Here is a 23,311-nt window from a genome sequence, read left to right on the forward strand (position 1 = left end):
AAATCCAAGGCTAGATTATTTACTGTAATTCACTCACACATTATTAGGAGCAAAGTAAAAAGGCACAACCCTTTTTGAAAACTATTTTGAAATATGTATCAAAAATATGTAAAATATCTAAAACTTTGATCCAGTAATTTCACTTCTATGAACTGTTCGTAAGAAAATAATTATAAAATATAGCAAATATTAAATTGTATTTTATAATTGTAATTTGTCATACTTTATAAATTATGAAATACACAAGTATAAAATTATTTTATAATTATAATTTACTGTGATTTATAATTATAAAATATAATAAATATTTTTAAAGTTTTTAAGCTTTTTGCTTTAAAATGTTTAGCCATTAAATTGAAGTTTTAAATAACATGAGAAAATGTTTGCTATAATGTTAACTGAAAAAAGAGTATGTATGAGATACTCAACTTATGTCAACTGTATTAAATCTGTGTAATTAAAGACTAGAGAGAAATACACCAAAATATCTCATCTGAACTGAATACTCTGTTGAACAAGCATGTGGCATTTACTGATTGTTGTTTACTCAATGCCACTGATTCAGGCTAACCATGTGCTTAGTCTCCCTGCAGAGATGTGGTCTATTGGATTTCCAGGACATGTCTTTAAAAGGACTGACTCTGCTGGGAGGAATATCCTCCCCCACTCCCAAAGCCCCCCATCCTTCTTCTTCCTCCTGTCTATAATTCTACCAGCTATCATATGAGCTTGAGGTTTGACACCATGTGGTAAAGATGGTACTGCAGAAGGATAAAGAATCCTGGGTTCCTGACAACTCTGGAGACAGTCACAGTAGCTCTGGGATATCTGCCTTCTTTTATATGAGATAATAAACTCCTAATTTGTTTAAGCCACCAGAAGTGAATCTGTTTCTAGCATCTAATGAGTATGGTTCCTAATTAACACAACGTTAAAAATTTCAGGCAACTAATCTGAAAAACTATGACCGCTACTTTAAAATATTTCAGATTGTTCCTCTTTGCTTTCAGAAGTATCCAAATGTTATGATATGTAAGGTCCTTCTGATCTGTCCTGTGCCTACTTCCCTTTTCCAGCCTTGTCTCTCACCACATCCTCACACTGAAATTTACTTAGGTTTTCTGAATGCAAGTTTGCATGTCTCTATATTTTTGCACATGCTGCTACTTCTCCCTAAAACAATGGTTTTCTCAAAGCGTGGTTCCCAAGCACAGCATCAGCATCACCTGAAAACTTGTTAGATTGCAAATTCTTGAGCCCCACCCCAGACCTTAAGAATCAAGAAACTCTTGTGAGGGGGTGTGGTCAGCAATCTGTGTTCTAACAAGTCTTCCAGGTGATTCTGATGCACAGATAAAGTCTGAGAACCACTGGCATATAACAACCTGCCTCTCATTCCACATCCAGTTAAATCCTATGAAGTTACACCTAACACTTTATACAGTTCCACCATCAATTCCTTCTTTGGGAAGCCTTCCCCACTGTCCTAACCCTACCACTCTCAGATCTAAATAAGCTGAAATTTTGTGTTTCCATAGTACCTTATGCATCCCTCTATATCTGCATTATATCTTTCTATTTGTTTATGTGTCTACTTACTAGACTAAGTTTTTTGAGGACAGAGATCATGTTATTCTTATCCACATCCCTGGTACCCAGCACGGTGCCTGGGATATAAAACTCAATTAATGATTATCCAGTGTATTAATATTGAAAAAAACCTGGCATAGTCCCATCCTAGCCCACAAAAGTCTATTTTAACACATAATATGGCTTAATAATAACACTAATCTCTCAAATGCCATCTACACGTTTCAATTATGAACTTGAAACTTACCATGCCAGGAAAACAATTACTCTAGCAGGTCAATATTCTAGCTGAATAAAGATTATATTGGAGCTTTAACACATGGAGGAGCTGAAAGGGTAGTCCACCTTTCTTCCAGAGAAAGTAGAAACTCTGAGCCCCTTTCCACATACCTGGCCTATAAATCTCTTCCATTTGGCAGTTTCCGAAACGTATCCTTTATAAATGAACTGGAAATGAAGCTGGGAGGTGTAGAGGTTGCCTTGTGACCACGAGGATGATAGATGATCACTGAGATGTAAGAGCAGGAGCACAAGACACCTGATCACTCCTGGCATCTTTGAGCCACTGCACTATCCCTCAGCAGCCTACCTCTGGACCTCTTTTTGCATGAGAAAAATTAACCCCTTACTGGCTTTGTGAATTTGTCTGTTGAAGCCAAAAGCAATTCTATCTATAGAGTGGTTATTTTTAATTTTAAAGTGCATATTGAGAGAAATTAAAAGAAGTAGGCAATTTAAAAAAATGCTATATATTGAAAATGTCCACTATCATGTTAATAAAAGTACAAAAGTGGGACAAGCCAGCATATGCAGCCATGTTGCTCTATTAGGGAAAACTGCATTCTAATCTTCCTCCCACCCTTCCCCTAAAATAGGAATGCTGCTGCTCTCCCAGTTGCTAAGGGAGCCCAGATCCATCACCCAAACTCAGTTATTAATCTTGTAAAAGGCAGAAGATTGTGAGAAATAAAATGCAACCTTTCTTCAGGACAACAATCTTGTTAGGGTCCACATGCTGAAGCACTCCCTCAAAGATGCCACAAACCAATGTGAGTTTCACTCTTCTCCACAAAATCTGGTTGAGGAAATGGTAGTCACTGCTGGGATCCATGCTGTCTGACTCCAGGAGCAGTCTTCAGATAATCTTTAAGTATCCAAGCACTTGAAAATAAAAGAGATCTATTATTTTAAAAATATTTTGGGTGGAATGGGTTTTTTTCCTTTCCCTACACCTGGGACAAGAAAAATAAAAATATGAGAGTAATTCAATTTTGCTTATCTTTTTAGAATGATAATAAGTAAAGGATCATTGCAAGCACCTACTCTTATACGTGGGAAAGTGAAAACTATAAATCTTCGGGCAAGGTGGGCTTGACTTCTTTGTCTATAAAATGGGCTAATACCACCTTTCCTTCCTTAGCTGAATGGAACTGGCAGAACATTTAGAGGCTTTTTAATTGCATGTACATAAATCTTTTTAACACCAACCAGCAAAACTAAAAGAGCAAATGTAAAAAATTGATACTGAAAACACTTGCCAACACATGTTGCAATGAACTGTTTACCCAGAAATGTCTGGGACTTAACCTCTCCTATATTTGTCACATTTCCAGAGTTTGCATTGTTACCAACCAAAGAATAAGTGATTTAGAATGATCATAATTTACACATTACCAATCCAGCTGCCAAGTCACTGCAGGGACCATTCCACTCCACCCTGGCCACAGCTCAGGGACTGGGCTGCTGTAGTGTCACCAACCAGTCATGCGCAGTCTGACAGATTAAACTGCCACATGCCACATGCTGGTTTTGTAAAATTCAACTGTTTTTGTAAAAATGATGCATGCTCGTAAAAATAACAATGCATAAATGTACAAAGAAAAAACTTTACCTTGCAGAAATAACTATCATTCATAGCTACGTTCTTTATATTGCTCTTATAAAGAATGCCCTTATATTCTTTAGTGTAATACTGTAATTCAAAATACGAATTCTTTTTTAAAATCTATCTTTTAGAACAATCCTGTTATTTGGATGTCTTTGCATTTAGAACCTCAGATAAATGTTCTTCTAAGGAGGTTTAAATTTAAAAGTGGCTTGCCTTTGCCACACTAGGAATAATCAACTAGTGAATTTTGTAATTTACTTTAACTATACAACACTGACCAAATCACTAAGGACCAACTAAACTAGAAAGAAGGTAAGAAGTTACACAGCATTTTTAACTCAGATAAAAAACTTATACTTTAAGGGCTAGCAAGTGCTCTCACAAATATTATTTGTTGCCTACAACAATTACCTAATTTACAAATATAGAAACTGAGGCTTAAAGATTTAAGACACCTGCCCAAAGTCACACAGCTAGAAGGTAATGAAACCTTAACTAGACCAGGCCCCTAATGGAGGATGTGTGCAGTCTAGTGCAAAACCAAGTGTTGTATCCAGAGAGAACATAAAACAGAGTGCCTGAGAAAATCATTCTTCGTTCAAGTCAATCCAACAGGCAAAAGAGAAAATTTTACAGAAAAAAGAACAGAAAACTGGAAAAACCTGCCCATAATAGGGGTAAAAATTTGTATTTTTAAAAGATACGTAATTTTGTGAAATGCTTGGACAATAAGGAAATTTAAGAAATGTTAAAGTAAATCAGAAAAACATTAACACAAAGCAAAAAAGTCTTGAGTGAGGACAGCTGCAAAAGATAAGATTCAAGATTAGGAATGAACAAGGTCAGGATCTAGAGAGGGGTTTCAAGGCAGGTAGATAATGGAGATTCATATCGCTGACATCGAAGGTTTTTCTACCATTTTCATACCCTCAGGATTAAAAAGAAGCTCCTGTGGCCTAGGCAGGCATGTACAAAATGTCACACTTTGCTTATGAAGGCAGATATCATTAGGTCAGACAAGAGCAAATCAATTCACGAAGACAATTCAGTGAGTCTAGAACCTCCATCTCATGCTAAGCAGTCAAAACTTTAGGTAAAGCTTAAAACTAGTAACCTAAGTTGATTTGTGCCACTTGCTGAGACAGTCTTCTAATGCTTAGGCACCAAGTGATAGCGGTCAGAATTTGGTTCTTCCGTGTATCAAACTGGTTCTGTACAAAGTAACACTCGACACGTTTGGGGGCGGGAGGTAAAGGCAATTGAAGTCACAGTGGAAGAACTGGTTCACCTGAGAGAGTGTACTAATTTAAAATAAGAAATTTCAAATAAACGGCGGGCCATACGCTATAAAGTCACCCTCCTCCGCCCTTAGGGACTTTTTTCTCTCCCAAAGGAAGTTTGGGAAATGTTGTCTCTATTTCCGCCAAATGGTGAGTTCCTTAAGCTTCAGTCTTGAACTCAAAAAAGAGGGACTGCTGTTAAGAACTTTCGGGGAGTTCGAAGCCCGCCGTGGCGGTTATCAAAAGACAGTACCGAAAGCAAAGTAGCGAAAAGTACGCATCGCTGGGCACCCACACTACAGAGAGGACGCCGGTTGGGTTGAAAGAGAGGATCTGGCTGTTTCCCAAGGAGCCAATGAGCGCGCGGCCCCGAGTCTGGCTCCCGAGCGCCTCCTGTTGTCAGGAGGAGAGAAAGCCACCAGGAAAAATGAGGAGGTGCAACTCCCAGAATGCAGTTCTCAGGAAACGCATCCTAGTTTCCCCAAGCGACGTTTTGTCTATCTCTTTTTATTGTTTCTCGCCTTAATCCGTGCCAACCGTAGGGTGGGATTTCTAAAGTTAGAGTTCTGTGAGAAACGGGTTGGCCCCTGCTGCAGGTCAGTGTGTTGTAAAACGGTGGGTCAATGGCGTTTCCCTTTTAATTGCGGTCGCTGGGGCCAGAGTGGCATTGCCCATTTAAGGCCGGTGGCATCATGGTTCCGGGGCGTGGTCCGTCTTTAGCGATACTCGGCCGGGAGCTGGGCTGATTCATTCGGGGGCTGGAGCTAGGAGCGTCGACGTCGACTTCTGCGCCGGGCGCAGCCTCGCTCCCAATTGGTTGGGCGTCCGGGCCGCCCTCTACCGCGCGCCACCCCTGGCTTCCCATCCTAGTCCGCAGTAGAAACGCTGCCCTCTCCCTTCTCGACCCCTGGCCCTTCCTCCCCTTCTTCCCTCCCTCTCCGCTGCTGCTGTCGCTTCACGCGCCCCTGCTCCCGCAGGAGCTCCTGGCTCGGTAATGGGGTCTCGGGCCTCCACGTTACTGCGGGACGAAGAGCTCGAGGAGATCAAGAAGGAGACTGGCTGTGAGTTCGGGTAGGGGGTGGGAACGCGGCCGGGCGCCTCTGGCTGGCCTCAGGACCGAGGAGGACGGCTGTCGCTGAGGTCTGGAGCTGGGGCGCCCTAACGTTGCCGGGGTCCTGGGCAGCCTCCAGCGCTGGAGCTTCGGGGATAAGAACTGGAGGACCTGTTCTTACAGCAACAGCTACCCAGAGAGGGGCTCTGACTCTTGTGAGGTTGTTCTCCTCGAAGGCGGGAGTCATGATCACTCGTAGGTCAGTGATCCCGCTTTTTTCTCCTTCCCTTGCTGTTGAAAGTCCCAGAACTCTTTTGCTTTATTTTTCGTCGCACCAACCTCAAATTCAGGAACTCTGGATGGATCCTATAGAAATCATAATTCGTTCCTGTGACATTTCTGGGCAATGACTAAAAGCCTCTGACAACTGTGGGAAATCGAACAAATGCTTGCCACAACTGGGAAAATAAATCCAGAAAGTAAGATGGTATAGTAAGGCTTTGGAAGACGTGACTTGGTGCCGGGAGACGTTTAAAGAATCAAGGGTTTGAGAGTACGAGACTTTTTTCATTCTGAACTTGTGGAAAGAAAGCACAGATACTGTGACTACCAGTTTTTTATTTACACTGAGGATGCTTTCTGTCCTAATTTCAGATATATTGATTTCTCCTGTGCTGGTGTACTTAATACAGTCGCTATGGTAATTGGGTGTGCTCCAAAAAATCTCAGTGTGAATTTGTACTAGGAACATTTTTTTATTATAAACAGTCTCTTCCTCATTAACCTGAAAGGGGCAACAGGGCTTTGGGAATTCAAAAGCCCTTTAAAACACCATGATACATTTGTGTAGCCCTTGATAATGCATGCAGTATTTTCTCTTCTCAGTAATCCATTATGACTCTTTTGTGTTTTACATGAGTTATGTAAGCATCTGAGCTCTGACTCTACATGATGCCTGTCTTTGATAATGAGATGGCCAGTAAATAACTCAGTGGTTCATTTGCAGATAATATTGAAGAGTGCTGAGGGAACCTCAGAATTTCGAGACAGTGGTGGCCTGAGATAAATGCTCTCCTGTGCTTTCTGACAAGTTCAACTTTCTAGAATCTTCAAGTTGGAAAGATGTTATCTAGCCTCATCCCTTGTCAGACTGGTTTACAGATTGGCTTTCAGCATCTCCTAACTTATGGCCATTAAGCCTCTCGATTAAGACTTTAACGATGGTGAGCTCACCGCCTACCAATGCAGTCCTCTTTATGATTTTGAATGAATGACAGAAAGTAGCTAGCTCTTTATAATGTGCAGTAGTTGTTTGGCCACTTATCTTATGGTCATTTTATGACTTAGACTTATGACGCCAAGAGTAGAAATATAGGCAGTTTGGATTCAGCAAGCATTTTATTACATTTTGAGGCTATGACCTCTGGCCACACTGGTAAATATAAGGACTACTTTAGGTCTAAGGTGACAGTTAAAGCATTCGTGCTTAAAATAAAAGTCACATAATGAGGGAGTGTAAACCAGAGTGAGGATGAGAAAAAACTATTTTTGCCTCAAGATGAAGGGAGCAGTAATCCTATTCTGGTTTTATTACATTTGACCAAATGAAAGGAGCCTGGATTGCTGTAGGACTCTGGGTTATTTTACTGTGTAACTTGTGGGAACTGAATTATTCCTGCAGAACTGTTTTCCTAGTTGCTAAAAAAAGTTAATCAAGCTGGAGGGAGATTCTCGGCCACAACCAGTGCAAATGTATGTATTGAGCCAGAAACATTAATGAAACAAGTACTTACTGAATTTTTGCAGTGTCTATATTCAATACTGTACTGGGTACTCAAACCATAAGGTGACAGAAGATGCCCACAACCTGGTCTTGGAGATAAGCCCACAAGTTAGGGTTAGCATGACGACATAAAATTACCTGAAATTATGTGGCACCCATCTTCAGTACTCGGGAAGAGTCCTTGTGAGCCGGCTTTGAGGAGGGCAGAAATTGGGCCTTAATACATGCATGAATTGATTAGATTTGGACAAATTAACCCAGGGCATTTTGGGTGGCTTCCAGGCGTGTTCTTTCCTGGCCTGCTATACAGTTATTCCTCTGCCCTGGGAGTTGAACCATCAGTTCATCCAGTTAGTGCCCGTCAGCAGAGTTGATTTTTAAAGCAGTCATCTCAGCATGATTCAAAAGGTTTAGAGGACTAAAAATGGTCAAGTGGGTAGAGTGGTGAAATAGTCCTATTTTCTTCTGCTTCTTGTTTCATTAAAAGTTTGGGGAACTATCGATCAGAAACACTTCAAGTTAAGACCAAGTATAAGACATTTCACTACGTCCTTTGCCAGTAAGAAAATGTAGCATAATTGAGGAAAACTGACTTTAGATTCAGTATGAAAGCTTTGCATTCTTAAGTCTAAATTGATTAGAATTCATATATGATGAGTTTATCCAGTATTTGAAATTTAATCTCTAAGTGCCTGGAAAAGTAATTCTAGGTAAGAATTTCTCATAAGACTCAGTTTCATCATCTGTAAATGGGAATAATAATAGTACCTACTTTATAGGATTCTTAATGAGGATTAAATGAGATAAATTATATAAACTTCTTAGAATAGTGCCTGATGTGTAGTGAGCACCAGGGAATTATTAGCTATTATCATTTTGAACCAGGGATAACAATCATCTCATTGGGAAAATACCATTTGCATATGCCAGTTATAAAACCTGTTTCTGGGGCTATATAATTGGAGCAGTGACACATTTTACACTTTTCCTATTTTCAGGGGATATTGAATTAGGAATCGAGTACAGATGTTTTCTCAATTCTAAGAAAATAGTACTTTTAAAGAAGTAAAAATCTTGACATTTTTAACAGTTTAAAAAACACTGTCTAAAAACACTTTGTGTTGGCATAAAACATTTACTATATTGATTTTGTTCTATGACCTTCTTTCACACTTCAGGATTTCCATAAATTAAAGTTATTTGAATAAAAGTCATTATTAGGAGGAAGGTCACAAGTGGCTTGGGAGTTTCTGTAATCTCTACCTTTAGTTCACTTAACTGTGTGGCAATAACTTGACTGTGAATTACTTAAAACCTTAAAAAAAAATAACCACATAGTCTGTGAGAAACAATTCATGCCAACTGGTTAGTAATAGAGTCCAATTCATTTATTTTTAGTCTCTAGCTTCTGGTGTGTGTCGTGTGGTACGGCGAAGGTGTTGAACAGGTTTGGGAAGTAAGTATTACAGGCTGGTGAGGTTTTGTTTGTTTGAAAGGGTGTAGTGATATAGAACTAGTGTGGGTTTCTCTGAAGTTGCAACCAAGAGCACAAGCCTGACAAAGGCAATTGCTTGAGAATGGTTTCCTGGGCTAAAATGTAAGTGGAAGTTCAACTTCAGGCTGCTCCTGGCTCAGAATACAGGACCCGCCTGCATGGCCTTCACCTGCATTACCATGGTGCCTGAAGGTTCTGTCATTACGGAAGACCCTGCAACTAACATCTTTAGCTAGTTTTGGATGAGGTGATTTGTAAGGCTCTGTGCTTTCCCTCCCAACTTTTTATGATGAAAAATTTCAAATATATAGAAGAGTTAAAGTAGTATAATGAATAACTATATACCACCCACCTTAATTCAACAGTTGTTAACATTTTGCTATATTTGCTTTGTCTATTTGTATATATAAATATATATATAAATATAAATGATATATGTATATATTTGATGAGCCATTTGAAAGTTGCAGTTGTCAGAACTCTTCACCCCTAAATCTTTATGTATCTCCTGAGAATAGAGATTTTTCCTCCATAACCACAATACTATTATCACACCTAGGAAATTTGACAGTAATTCTATAAATATTGTCTCTCTTTCAGTCCATATACAAATTTCCCCAGTTAGAAGAAGGTAGTTGGGGTTTTGGGTTTTTTGAGAGAGGGGGTTAAGTCTTTTAAGTCTCTCTTAACCTATAGATTTCCTGAGAAAATAGGCCAGCTCTTGAAGTCCTCTTACCAGGGGAAACATGAAATGGGGTGTGGAGTGTTTAGGAAGAATAGTTAGGGGTGCAGGCTTCAACTTCTCAATCTTTTATCTAGAGTTACCTATGGTTACACATATACACTTTACCTAGATTACCAATCTGTTCTTCTGCATTAAGATTTAAGATAAAAGCAAGGTCAAAATAACTTTCTTACTCCCTTTAATTTTTATTTTTCACTCTGGTTTTCCTCCTTAGTGCTTGGCATTTCTCTGAAATGCCGTCTTTGAGCACGAGGCAGTGATGATAGAAAGGTTTGTAGTCAGGAAGATTAGTGGGGTCTTTTAAGTAATCTTTGAACAACAGGAACTAATTATTTGCCCATCAGTGGAGAAAAATATAGCTTCATTCAAGATATGCCCATGTGCACAGCGTTTTCTGAGAGTAAGTGTCAACTCGTGAGGCTTCCTTTGGGTTACCAAGAATGGTTTGGGGCACCTGTGCTGCTAGCCTAGTGCTTTCTGGGGAAGATGGCTTACTGGAAACTTGCCTTGCCTTCATTCGTGGCAGTTCCAATACCTCTCTGCTACTTGAAGTTATTCAACTCTACACCTTGGAGATTGTTTTACATTCTTTATCGCAGTGGATTTAGCACCTAAATTAAAGCCTGCTTGCTTTTTCCTCCTCTCATACTAGTTCTTCTTGTTTGTTTGTTAACAAAGCTTGTTGTAACAATGTCATTATAACATTAGTTCTGAAATTTAGGAGCTAGAAGGGGAGGGTATAGCTCAGTGGTAGAGTGTGTGCCTAGTATGCATGAGGTCCTGGGTTGAATCCCCAGTACCTCCATTAAAAATAAGTAAATAAATAAAAACCTAATTACCTCCTCCCCCCAAAAAACAAACAAACAAATTTAGGAGCTAGATTGAGTTATAACCATATTGAGTTGTGTTAAAAGTTGGCATCTGGTTGTACATTTCTCTACTGATATCCATACAGCCCAGTTTGTCCAGGAGGATAGTAGTTTTATGGTGGTTTGGCTACTTATTTAGATATTTATTTTTAACATATTGGTGAATTGTGAACTCAAGCAACCATAAACTGATCTCTTTTTCTGAAATGGGGTGTAATGCCATACGAGGACTCACTTGAGGAAATTTTAAAAATCATACTATTTCAGTGCCCATTTATTTCAGATGATGTTCTAGGTAAGAAAGGTATCTGTTGGCTCTTGTTAGTTGAAGGAGTTGGGCTAGATGACATTTCTTCCAGTTTTAAAATTTTATAAATTACTATACATACTTACATATGCATAAGGAATTTCTAGAAGGATTCACATAAACTGGTAATAGTGTTTCCCTCTGGCGAAGGAGACTGGAGAACTTTGTTGTTAGGGAGGCTTTTCATTATGTACGCTTTTGTACTATTTGCATTTTTACCATGTGCATAGATTATTTTTGCGAATTAAAAAAACTACAAAGAAATACAATTTGAATGTTTTCCTTGTTAAAGAAAAGTACTCGTAAGTATATAGTATTCTAAGTACTAAAAACTGATGCACTGGACTAAATATTACACAGTTATTAAAAAGGACTCCAAAGCAATATAGAAAGGTTATGAATTAATAAATGAAAAATAAGCTATTACAACTATATAGAGTACACAAGTGACTGATACTAGATGGTATATGAAGAAATGAAAACAGTGGTGTTGAGATTGTGAACAAATTTTGTCTTTTCAAAAAATCTTTTGGGAAAGTTACTCATTCTGTAACTTACTTATTTTATTAAGACTAAAGGGAACTTTAGTTCTAGAGCAGTCTTTGAGGTCCGAGGCCAAAGCCAGGGTAAACTGGTCAGATTCCTGAAGAAAATGGTTGTGGCTGGCAGAGTCAGGAGAAAGGTGGAGATAATTAGTGCAGCAGTAAAATTGTACCTGCAGGCTCACGATGTAAGGATAATAATGATAATTGCTAACCTGAGTGCTTACCAAGTGCCAGACACTTTGCCAAGCACTTTTCTCTCATCAGCTTAGCTAGTTCACCCCACAACCGCATTTTCTCAGCTGTCACTGGTAAGCAATGGTGCAGTTATTAGAATCAGTCTGTCAGCTTGGCCCTCATGAGAGCATATTGAGTTACTCACACCCCCCTGGCTGGCAGGAAGGGCCACAACTGCTTCCTCAGTGCCTGGACCCCTGCTGGCTCTGCCCTGTCTGGGGATGGTTCTGCCTCCTTCTCTGCTCTTTGTGCTGCTTTGAGAGCTAGTCCAGAACAGAGCCCAGCTGGGTGAAACCTGATGCTGAAGAATTCTCAGCTGCGCCCAGTGTGTCCTCTCATCCTAGCTCTGGGCCACTCACTTCCTGTTTCTTTGTGCGTGCCCATCTGTTTGCTCCCATTGTTCCTAAAACTGCAAGTGGATTTTTGTTTCATGAGCTGAGGGAGGAGGACAACTGTTAGAACAACCTCAGCCACCCCTTTATCCCTGAAGGTACGCCTGGGACAAAGTCCACACTTGCCACACCCTTTTTGGCTGTTGTCTTTTCTCCTTTGATAACTTTTTTTTCCCTCCTACCTCCAATCTGCCAGAAGACTAAACCATTTACCAGAAATTCCTTCTTGCATCTTCAAAATTTTATTGTACATGTAGTTATCATCTCCTATCAGTTGTCAGCTTGTGCCTGAGTTAATACAAAATGAGGAGCAAAATAGCTTCCTTGTAGATGTCATCTGATGATAACACGACTGTTTTACAAATTGCCTGATTTGCTTTCTTAGAGCCCATTCTTATACTGGGAACTCAATGGAGCCCTTGCAATCACAGAGAAGAGGCTGACCCAGGGCTGTGGTGATGTTTTACCCAAAGATCTGTCCTGAGTGAAAAGATAAAGCTATTAATGCTTGGTGCAGGAGTAAACCAGATTTTTAAAATACAATCTGTTTGACATATCCCCATCTTTTATTCAGTTCGTGTTACCTATTCAGCTGTGCCAGCCTGAAACATCAAACTGATTAATAGGAATGTGTTTTTAATCAAGGCATGCATTTTCATGGCCTCTAAGTCAGGGCACTGAAAGCTGAAAGTTTCATAATTTCCTTTTAAAGTAAATTTGGCTTTGTTTTGTTAAATCTTAACCATCTGACATTTAACACAGGAGTCTTAATTAAGCCTAGACTTCATTACTGAGAATCAACTTTTACTTGTGATTTAGTTAATTTTCTAACTCCTTTCATTCTTTAGCTTTAAAATTTTGTGCTTTGACACCCTAGAGGTAGAGTGGAGACATCACCCTACTTTACTGACTTTAATGCATTTCACGGTGGGCTGGGACTAGAAAGACAACTGGCTTCTGAAGAGCCATACTCAGGTTCAGTTTGAGTGGAGGGTGACTTCTCCATCTGGGACTAATTTTGTGTTCTTTAGTTTCCCACAGTCAGATCACCCGTCTCTACAGCCGGTTCACCAGCCTGGACAAAGGAGAGAATGGGACTCTCAGGTAGGCAGTTCCTTTCTTTATTTTCTGGCAATGTCTGAATAGCTGCCTTTGTCCAAGAGCAGACACAATAGGCTTTTGGCATTCAGAGGGCAGGGACCATTTCTTCACTCATCTTTAGCATCACTGATCCACAAGGGACTTAAATAAACAGAACAATGGATTTATGTTTGTCACCAGATGTTTGCTGCATTATTGCAACTCCCCTTAATTTGGGTGGCTGTTGTTCTGGTCCTATGAACATACCTTTGAGAATTTCAGCTCTCTCTGCTTGAGTTTTCCTACAGCCCTTTCCCAAACACAGTAACTTTTAGGAGGCTCAGCCATAGCAATCCAAGATGGTATGGTTGTTTTGTCCTCTCTCCTCTCATTTCCCAGACCAACCTGTAACCCTTGGGTGCATCAATTTATATGTATTAATGATAGATAAGAAGTTTAGTATTTTAGTCTAGAGCAGTGGATCTCAAATGAGGGCTATTTCCCTTGCCCCAATGGCCAGATATCTGGAGACATTTTTGATAACTGGGGAATGCTACTGATGTCAAGGAATGCTGCTAACCATCCTACAATGCACTGGACAACTCCCACAAATGTCAGTAGTGCTAGAGTTGAGAAACTGGTCTAGAGTAAGTAAAAATTTCAAGTTTTTTTTTAATGGAGGTACTAGGGATTGAACCTAGGACGTCATGCATGCTCAGCATGTGCTCTACCACTGAGCTATACCCTTCCCCCACTATATGATTTCAGAGTAATATAATGCTGTATCATTCTATGTTTGTAATTGTCTTCTCATAGTCAAATGAAATATCACTACCTCCCAGCCTAACCCTCAGTAGCAGCATTTTGTTACTGTTTTTCCTCAGCTTTGATTGGTATAGAATGAAGCTGTTTTCCTTTCTGGCGGCTGGCAAGAAACAGTTTAGGACTTCTTTGGAAGTCGTCTAGCATAGGTGTGGTCTGTAGCATAAAGGGGGAAGGAATATAATTGCTAAGCCTTTGTGCATAATCCTAATCAGAAGAGCTAGAGAATACTGGTAAATCCACAGGGCCATGTTTGTTTAGGGCAAAATCAGGCATCACTGGAAGCAGAAATTGACCAAAACCATGCTGCACAGTCACTAGAGTCAACGACTATGGAACACCTATCATGTACAAAGACCACAGTAGGTCCTTTTTTCTTAGTCTTTTTTTTTTTTAATTGAGGCAAAATACATATAACATAAAATTTACCATTTCAGAGTGTACAATTTAGTGGCATTAAGTACATTTACAACATTGTGTAACTACATTGTATAACTACATCTACATATTACCGCAGTGTAGTTCCTGGACATTTTCATCATCTTGGTTGGAAACCCCATACCCATTGAGCAGTCACTTCCCATTCCTCTCTGGACATTTCGTACAAATGGTATCATACTTTTGTGACTAGCTCTTTCATTTAACGTGATACTTTCGAGGTTCTTCCATGTTGTAGCATGTATCAATACTTCATTCCTTTTTATAGCTGAATAATATTCCATTGTGTGCATATACCACATTTTGTTTATCCCTTCATTAGTTGGTGGACATTTGGGTTGTTTACACCTTTTGTCTATTATGAACATTTTTATGTGGACTTATATTTTAGTTCTCTTGGGCATATACCTAGGATTAGAATTGTAGGTCATATGGTAATTTTATGTTTAATTTATTGAAGACCCACCAAACTGTTTTCCACAGCACTGTGCTGTTTTACATTCCCCCCAGCAATGTGATGAGGTACATATTTCTCCACATCCTCGCCAACACTTACTTATCTCTTGATTCTAGCTATCCTACTGGATGTAAGTGGTAGATCATTGTGGTTTTGATTTGCATTTCTCTCATGGCTAATGATGTTAAGCGTATTTTTTACGTACTGGTTGACCATTTGTAAATCTTTCTTTTTGTTGTTGAGTTTTTTTTTATGGTCTAGATACTAGACCCTTATCAGATATATGATTTGCAAATATTTTCTCTTACTCTGTGGATTGTCTTTTCACTCTTTGTGGTATTCTTTGAGACACAAAAGTTTTAAATTTTAATGAAGTCCAGTTTATCTAATTTTTCTTTTGGTGCATGTATTTTTGGTATCATCTAAGAAACTGTTGCCAAATTCAAGGTCATGAAGATTTATCCCTATATTTTCTTCTAAAAGTTTTATAGTTTTAGCTCTTATATTTAGGTTGATTCATTTGAAGTTATTTTTTGTGTGTATAAGTATATACACACACAAAATTTTGTGGTTTGTATATACAAAATTTGTGTGTAGCGACAGATAGATATGTAAGAGTCGAACTTTTTTTTTTTGCATGTGGATATCTAGCTGTCCCAGCACCATTTGTTGAAGAGACTATATAAATTTGTACTTGAAAAAAACCAGATTAGAAATCTCTGTTTTTCCCTTCAGTCCAAATACTTAAATAATTTACTTGAGTTTGGGATTACATCTTCCTCATAAATTCAGATTTTAACCACTAAGTGAAGATAACGAATTCACATTAGTTCTGAGTTCTTTTATTCTTCATAGTAAGTGGGTGATTTGTAAATGTGTGTTTTAATCACTTTCACTATTTGCTGGAAAACAATGGAAAAGCTTTTGTAAAAGGAGCTGTTTATCCTCAGAAAAGGTGAAAACTTTCTTGGTGTCAGGTAATGTTATCTGCTCCTTAAAATCTAGGTAAAATTTGCTTGGGCTCTAAAACATTATTTCACACTACGGAAAGCCAGTGAACTAACTTCACTCATTTGATAGGTATTTATTGAATACCTATGACACACTAGGCGCTGTTTTCAGTTCTGATTTATACAAATTTTTTGTGCAAAGGAGGTGGTAGCAAGTGATGGGGTAACTTTTGATTTCATGGTTACCTGGATCTAGCTGATTTTTTTATATTCAGCTTTACAAAGCACTTGGCCTTAAATCTGTTCTTTGATCTCCATCTTAGCGTAAATTATAATATGAGAAAAGCCCCAAGCCACCTTGAGTACAAGAAGAAATTACTCCATTGTACTACATAGTAAACAACTAGAATATTACAGTTGACCCTTGAATAACACAGAGGTTAGGGGTGGTGGCCCACTGCACCCTCAAATCCCAGGATAGCTTACAGCCTGCACTTGGTATACCCAGCTCCCTCATACCTGCATCTGCAGATTCAACCAGTGGTGGATCCTGTAGTACTATAATATTTACTATTGAGAAAAATCTGCACATAAATGGACCTGCACAGTTCAAACCCTTATTGTTCAAGGATCAGCTGTATGTATAAGTCATTTTGTTGGATCCACTCACTATCAGGGATTTCACACTGGCTGTGCCTTCGGACAAGGACCATCTCAGCCTCTTGTCTGTCTTGTTAAATTGTGTTCCTCTCCCCACCAACCCCATCGTCTCTTCTGCTCCCTCCAGCCTTTGGGATAACCTGCTAAACTCAAAATTCTTCTATATTACAGAGTGATTTAGCTCTCTCCAGCGTGTACTACCAAACTCAGCTCAAGGCTTATCTTGATCTCTCTAGAACCCATCAAGGTGCTCAGCCAAACATACAGGTTACCTCCCGTCTCTTGTTACCTGTAACAGAATCCACTTTCCTAAGAAGATTATTAGGAGAAATATTTTTCTTTACATTTTCTTCACTTTCCTCTTCTCAAGATGCTCTATGTCTGGGGCCTGAAGCCAAATTCTGCAGAGTGAGAGACTATAATGTACCATTCAAGGCATTCTGTATTCCTTTTTTTAAAATGTCAGTCTCGGGGAACATAAAGCAGAAACTCTGAAAGGCTTTGGTTAGAAATGGAGCTTCTACAAAGTGTTTTCAGATATTTGACCCAAAGTATGTTTTGTAGAACTTAGTTCCTTGGCACACCAGTAGGTGTTGAGTTAAAACAAGTAATAATCTTCAGATTGGTATTTCATAGAATATAAATATATACTATTGCCTCACAAATCTTAGTCTCTTCAGGTCCCATTTTTAAAACTTCTACCTTTTAAAAAAATTTTTTATTAATAGACTTTATTTTTTTAGAGCAGCTTCAGATTCACAGCAGAATTGAGCAGAAAATACAGAGAGTTTGCACATAGCCTTCCCCACCCACACATATATACTCGCCTACCCGCAACATCCCTCATCAGTATAGGTGGCATTATTTTGGATGAAATATTTCTGCTACTGCCATTGATGTTGGTCTTTGAAAAGGCAGCTGGGTCCTGTAAGATACCCTGAAATGGTCCTTTTTAGGTCAAGTCAGGATGAGAGCCTGGTCATTATCTGAACACAAAGAAGGTTTCTTTGGCTTAAATATCCACCATGCTGATCTAATCTGTGGTGTTAGATATCAGGATAATGACTGTCCTTTGGGAAGAGGAGCAGATAGAGACAAAGGAAGCATGAAGGAGGTGTCTGGATATTGAAGATAATCAATTTCATGATTTGGGTGCTGGCTTAATCTTGGTGAAAATTCACCATGCTGAATGCTTGTGATCTGTGCTCTTTCCTATATGTATGTTATATTTCATTAAAAGTTTACTTAAAAAATATCCTGTACATTGAGCAATTTTAATATTGGATCTTTGTCAGGTAATTTTTCTCAAATAATACTATGATGAAAAATATTCCTTGATATTAAATCATGCAGGTTAAATTGACTACAGGGGGCAGACCAGTAAAAGGAAAGGAAGTTATTACTGAAATTACTAGTTGGCTGTGTTGTTATATATCACTTAAATAAAGATTACCTGTAAATTTTAAGAGGTTATGTCCTGAATGATAGCCATTTATCTGTTTAAATCCTAAGTGCTTTTGAGATTCATTTTCTTGTTTGATTTTATCTAGAGGACAGATGATTTCAGTATCCTGGATAAACACTTACTTTGTACATGGTGGTGTCAGTCATTCCAGAATGGAGTTTCACAGTTGAGAACCAATTAGATGCCAATCTAATTCTCATTCTTTTAGTAGATAATCTTTTTTTCCTCTCCAAATGCTTCAAATATCCCCTCTTGATGTTCTGAAGTTTCACAAAGTTGTACCTTTTTGAGGGTTATTTTTCATTGTTCGTTTCTCAGTATCAGGTGAACTTTCTCTAAAAATATGTCCTTTAGCTGAAAAGTTTTCTTCTGTTATTTCTTTATTTCCTCCCCTTCTTCTTTCTTTATTAATTTTTATGGCATTTCTATTGCATGGCCACTGTGACTCAGTTTTCTCTCATATGTTTTGACTGTTTGATTTTTTCTGCTTTATTTCCTGGAAGATATCCTTGAATTTATTTTGTAGACCTTTTGATGAACTTGTTCACACAATCGTACTTTTAATTTCCAAGAAACTTTCTTGTTCTCTGACCTCTGCTCTATCGTGGTAGTTTATTTTTGTTTTACAGGTGCAAAACTTATCAAATGCCTATTGGGTTACTTATTAGAATCTTTCAGAACTCTCTTTGTCCCCTGAAATATCATTTTTTCAATTGATCTCGATCCTACTCTTTTATGCTATCAATTTTCCAAAAGTATCTGGTGAGCACTGGTGGTAGTGTAATCATGTTTATGAAAAAGCTTGGGTGGATTACTGTAGAAAACTGACATGGGCTTGTTTGTGGCTGGTTTCTCCGCAGGTCTTTCCCTGGATGAAAGGGCTGAGTCTAAGCCCCTTGTACTCTGAGCATGGCCAATAATTTGGCCAACCACTTTAGGGTATTTGGTCAGGGAGCAAGAGGACAGATTTGCAACTCTCTTCCCCAAACAAAAGGACTGTGTTCCTGGGGGACAACCTCCCACATTTGGCTGAAACCCTGCCCAGGTAGATATTTCAGTTTCTTTCAATTGCAGTTCTCCACTTTTATCCTGAGGACAGATGGTTTTATATTCTCGTGATGGGCACTGGCAGCAGTGGGCAGCTGGCCCATTCTTTAAAAGTTCCTCTTACTAATTTCCCTGAATGCTGCTTCCCTTACCTGGCAACTCTGAGCGTGGTACCTCGCTAAGACTGCAGGACAGAATGGCTCTCAACTCTGCTGCAGAGTTTCATGACCTGCTACTCTGACTTACTGGTTGCTACATTTGCATCTGACTTCCAGAATTTGTCAGAATCCCTTGTCTGCTAGTACACACCTCCCACCCTGGTTGTTTATGTCATGGGTATATTCCCAAGTGTACTGACATGTCCTTCAGTTAGAGAAAGAGAGGAGGTAAATGTGTATGCAGCCACTATCCTCAACCAAAAGTCAGATGCAGCCTTGCAAATAAGTGACTGGCCCCAGAATACTAAAATAAGTAGCAAAGACTGGATTCAGCAGTTACTGGCACTTTATATGAAAAAGATTCTATTATCAAAACAAAACCAACAAGATTATTTTATCAATTTAATTTAAAATATTAATTACATGTTTTAGATAATGGAAATTATTATCATTTCAATGTTAAGAAACATAAATAATTATATAATACATATAAATAATAAATGATTTATCTCTAATATACTATTTAAATATGGAAAACTATTTTCTTAATTGAACTGTGTTCCTGGGCGACAACCTCTCACAGATATGTCCAATTAACATATTTTAATGTCCTCATTATGTATAAGTCATCTAAGCATGGACCCTGGGTCCTTGAAATATAAGCAGTTAACTGTTAGGCTGCATCTCCACCTAAGAGAAGGAACTTGCCCAGTGAAGATCAGTGTAGGGGAATGGCACTTCTGATTACTAAAGATCTCTCAAACTCTGATTTCTCAGAGCATCCCTGTGCCTGTGAATGTCTGAAAAACCATTCTTCATTTTTTTTTACCATAAAGAATGCTGTTATACATGGTTCTGCTCTTAGATTTGCCTACTATCAGTAATAATGTCTTTCTTAAATAATATTCAAGGAGGATTTCCCTAGTTATACTATGAGGTTGAATATAATATTGGTATATTTTTTAAAAGCACACATAAATCTGCATTTTGAATGAATTATAACACTTGTGTGTAGGCCGCTTGAAGTATTTATTTTTCCTCATTAGATTTGTGTCAGTGGACAAATTTGAGAAGCTAAGTTATAGAGAAACTGTCCAGATGATCTCCATTCCACTATAGAATAATCAACAATAATAAACTGTATTGTTTAACAGCTTACAAACTAATTTTTTTTTAATATTCTTTCATTTTTATGTTGATACTTTCAACAGTATTCCCCTCGGTTTTATAGACCCCATTGTATATACAATCTAAAATATAAGAGTAGAGTTAAAAAGTGTCAAAAGACAGGGTTAAGGTTCTTAACTGACATTGGAAGTCCAAGACTCATTGAGACTGAAAGAGTTCAGTCTAGGTCTTGGAACCACTACCTGATACAAGACCTGGTATTTAAACTTTTCACAGCTAAAATCACTTAAGCTTGTTAGACATTAAACTCAGGTATGTGACCTTGCAATTCAAATCAGCCTTAATCTTAATTTAAAAGGTGTAGTTATTGTTTCTTAACCTCTGTCAAACAAGAGGAGCTATATTTAGGTGATAATGTGGACTTTGTATTCTAGAACACATTATGTAATAAGAGCTTAGTACATGTTTGTTGAATTAAATAATCAGGACCTCAGTAATTTTGTTTATCTTGTATCATTTTAAGCAACCCAGTTATCTTACAGATGGCTTCTTCTGGTTCATGAATTAATATAAAAACAATTCCCCTAAGTGATCAAGGAAAGATTAGAATCCAGAGTTACTGTACCAGAGCTTTATGCTCAGTCCCCTAAGTCAGTTTCTACCTGTGTCACCCCCAGATGTGGTGGAGACGAGCTTGTTGAATTAATGAAGCACCCTGTAAATGTTAAACCACAGGAAAGCCAGAGAGTTGAAGGCTCCCTGGTAGAACAGGAACATTTCATTAGCATTTAGTACAAAGAGGTTAGAGGAATAAGTTTTATCTCTTCTGTTAGTAAACATCTTGAAGGCAGAAATCAGATTTTGAGTTTATATTCCTTTTTTCCCCCTTTTTATCTGGAAATAATTTCAAACTTACAGAAAAGTTAAAAAAATAATACAAAGGCCTTTCATATACCTGACACCCAGACTTACTAATTGCTCACGTTTTGCCACGTTCTTTAATATGTTGCATTTCCTATAACGAGGACATTCTGATATCAAAATCAAGAAATTTAGCATTTTGGTGTTCATAGCAGCACTATTTACAATAGCCAAGACATAGAAACAGCCTAAATGTCCATCAACAGATGACTGGATAAAGAAGATGTGGTATATTTATACAATGAAATACTACTCAGCCATAAAACCCAACAACATAACCCCATTTGCAGCAACATGGATGTTCCTGGAGAATGTCATTCTAAGTGAAGTAAGCCAGAAAGAGAAAGAAAAATACCATATAAGATCGCTCATATGTGGAATCTGAAAAAAGAAGAACATAAATACAAAACAGAAACAGACTCATAGACATAGAATACAAACTTGTGGTTGCCAAGGGGTGGGGGGTGGGAAGGGATAGACTGGGATTTCAAAATTTGTACTGACAGGCATATGTGGAATAGATGAACAAGATTATACTGAGTAGCACAGGGAAATATATACAAGATCTTGTGGTAGCTCATAGCATAAAAAAAAGTGACACTGAATATATGTATGTTCATATATAACTGAAAAATTGTACTCTACACTGGAATTTGACACGACATTGTAAAATGACTAACTCACTAAAAAAAAAGTTAAAAAAAAAAGAAATTAGCATTTCGGCATAGTACTATTATGTAGTATTTCATATTCTATATGGTCCATAGTCCATTTTTACCTATTGGCTCAGTACTGTCCTTCATAGCTGTTTCTTTTACTAGTTTAGGATTATGATTGAGTTCAGTTGTGTCTCTTTAGTCCCCTTTAATCTAGAACAATTCTACAATTCTCTGCCTTTCTCTCTTCTTATGACACTGATATTTTGTAGATATATTGTCTATATTATAGACAGCTTTATGTTCTTGGCACAGAATATCAACCAAAGTATATTTTTAAAAAATATACTTATTAAACATTTTTTGGGAGAGCACCTTTCTTTCAAAAAGTTTTTTTAATATGTGTTTTGTTTTTTTTTTTAGATAAAAGAACATGCGCTTTGACTTACAGATTTCAATTTAAATTGCAGTTTTAAACAACAAAGTCCTACTGTACAGCACAGGGAACTATATTCAGTACCTTGTAATAGCCTATAATGAAAAATAATATGAAAAGGAATGTATGTATGTATAACTGAATCACTATGCTGTACACCAGAAGTTAACACAACATTGTAAACTGACTATACCTCAATTTAAAAAACAAAAACAGACAAATAAATAAATCGCAGTTCTGCCATTTTGTAGCACTGGACAAGTTACTTTATCTCACTGACTCTCAATTTCCTCAGCTCTAAAAGGATATTATAGATGAAATGTTGACATGAAGAAATGAGATAAAGTATATAGGTGGAGTTAGTGGGGCACATGATGCGTATACAGTGAAAGGTAACTAACAATATTCACTTCCGCAGACTTCCAAGTTGCGAGAGGATGGCTGCTCTTGCCATGTTCCAGGGATAAATACTTCTCTAGCTCTGGTCTATGGAAGGTGAGGGAGGAAAAGACAGTTGGAGTAAGGAAGTATGGAATCAGTTAGTCGTCACATTTTTTTTCTCTCCTTGGGTATAAAGGTGCTATGTGTCTTCTTACCAAGGATACGGAGGCCACTCTGAATTTTTCCTCCCATATTCACGCTCTACAGTATTTGGTACTTTGCTGTTGCTGTTCATTCTCCAAACTTAATACCTAAGTAGAAAATGGTAGTGTTCAAGGAATCATTTACAGGGACAGCTTAGTACTTGCTTGTCAGTTGGTTTATTGACGGACCTTGTGTGCTGAATTCACTGGAATGTGGCATAGTCAAAGCTGGCTTCTACTCCTGAGTTGGTGCAAGAAACACTTGGCAGCTATTAAAGTGCTATTCTTTGCAGTTATTTGGTATAATTTGCCACAGAAGTAAATTCCAGG

General features: G+C 38.1%; 2 protein-coding genes across 2 annotated transcripts in view; one reads left to right on the plus strand and one right to left on the minus strand.

Annotated features, from left to right (window-relative positions):
* The window catches only part of EXD1 (exonuclease 3'-5' domain containing 1), a 29,189-nt gene extending 26,478 nt beyond the window's left edge, over positions 1–2,711 (minus strand). Inside the window, exon 1 of the mRNA XM_010965164.3 lies at positions 2,569–2,711. Coding sequence (XP_010963466.2) covers positions 2,569–2,701 — 133 coding nt within the window. The 5' untranslated portion in view covers positions 2,702–2,711. The remainder of the gene's footprint in view (positions 1–2,568) is intronic.
* Positions 2,712–5,507: 2,796 nt separating this feature from the next.
* Positions 5,508–23,311, plus strand: part of CHP1 (calcineurin like EF-hand protein 1) — a 35,576-nt gene continuing 17,772 nt past the window's right edge. The window contains exons 1-2 of the mRNA XM_010965165.3: positions 5,508–5,819; positions 13,211–13,283. Coding sequence (XP_010963467.1) covers positions 5,753–5,819; positions 13,211–13,283 — 140 coding nt within the window. The 5' untranslated portion in view covers positions 5,508–5,752. The remainder of the gene's footprint in view (positions 5,820–13,210; positions 13,284–23,311) is intronic.

The sequence above is a fragment of the Camelus bactrianus genome, chromosome 6 (genome assembly GCF_048773025.1).
Source record: "Camelus bactrianus isolate YW-2024 breed Bactrian camel chromosome 6, ASM4877302v1, whole genome shotgun sequence".
Classification (NCBI taxonomy): Eukaryota; Metazoa; Chordata; class Mammalia; order Artiodactyla; family Camelidae; genus Camelus; species Camelus bactrianus.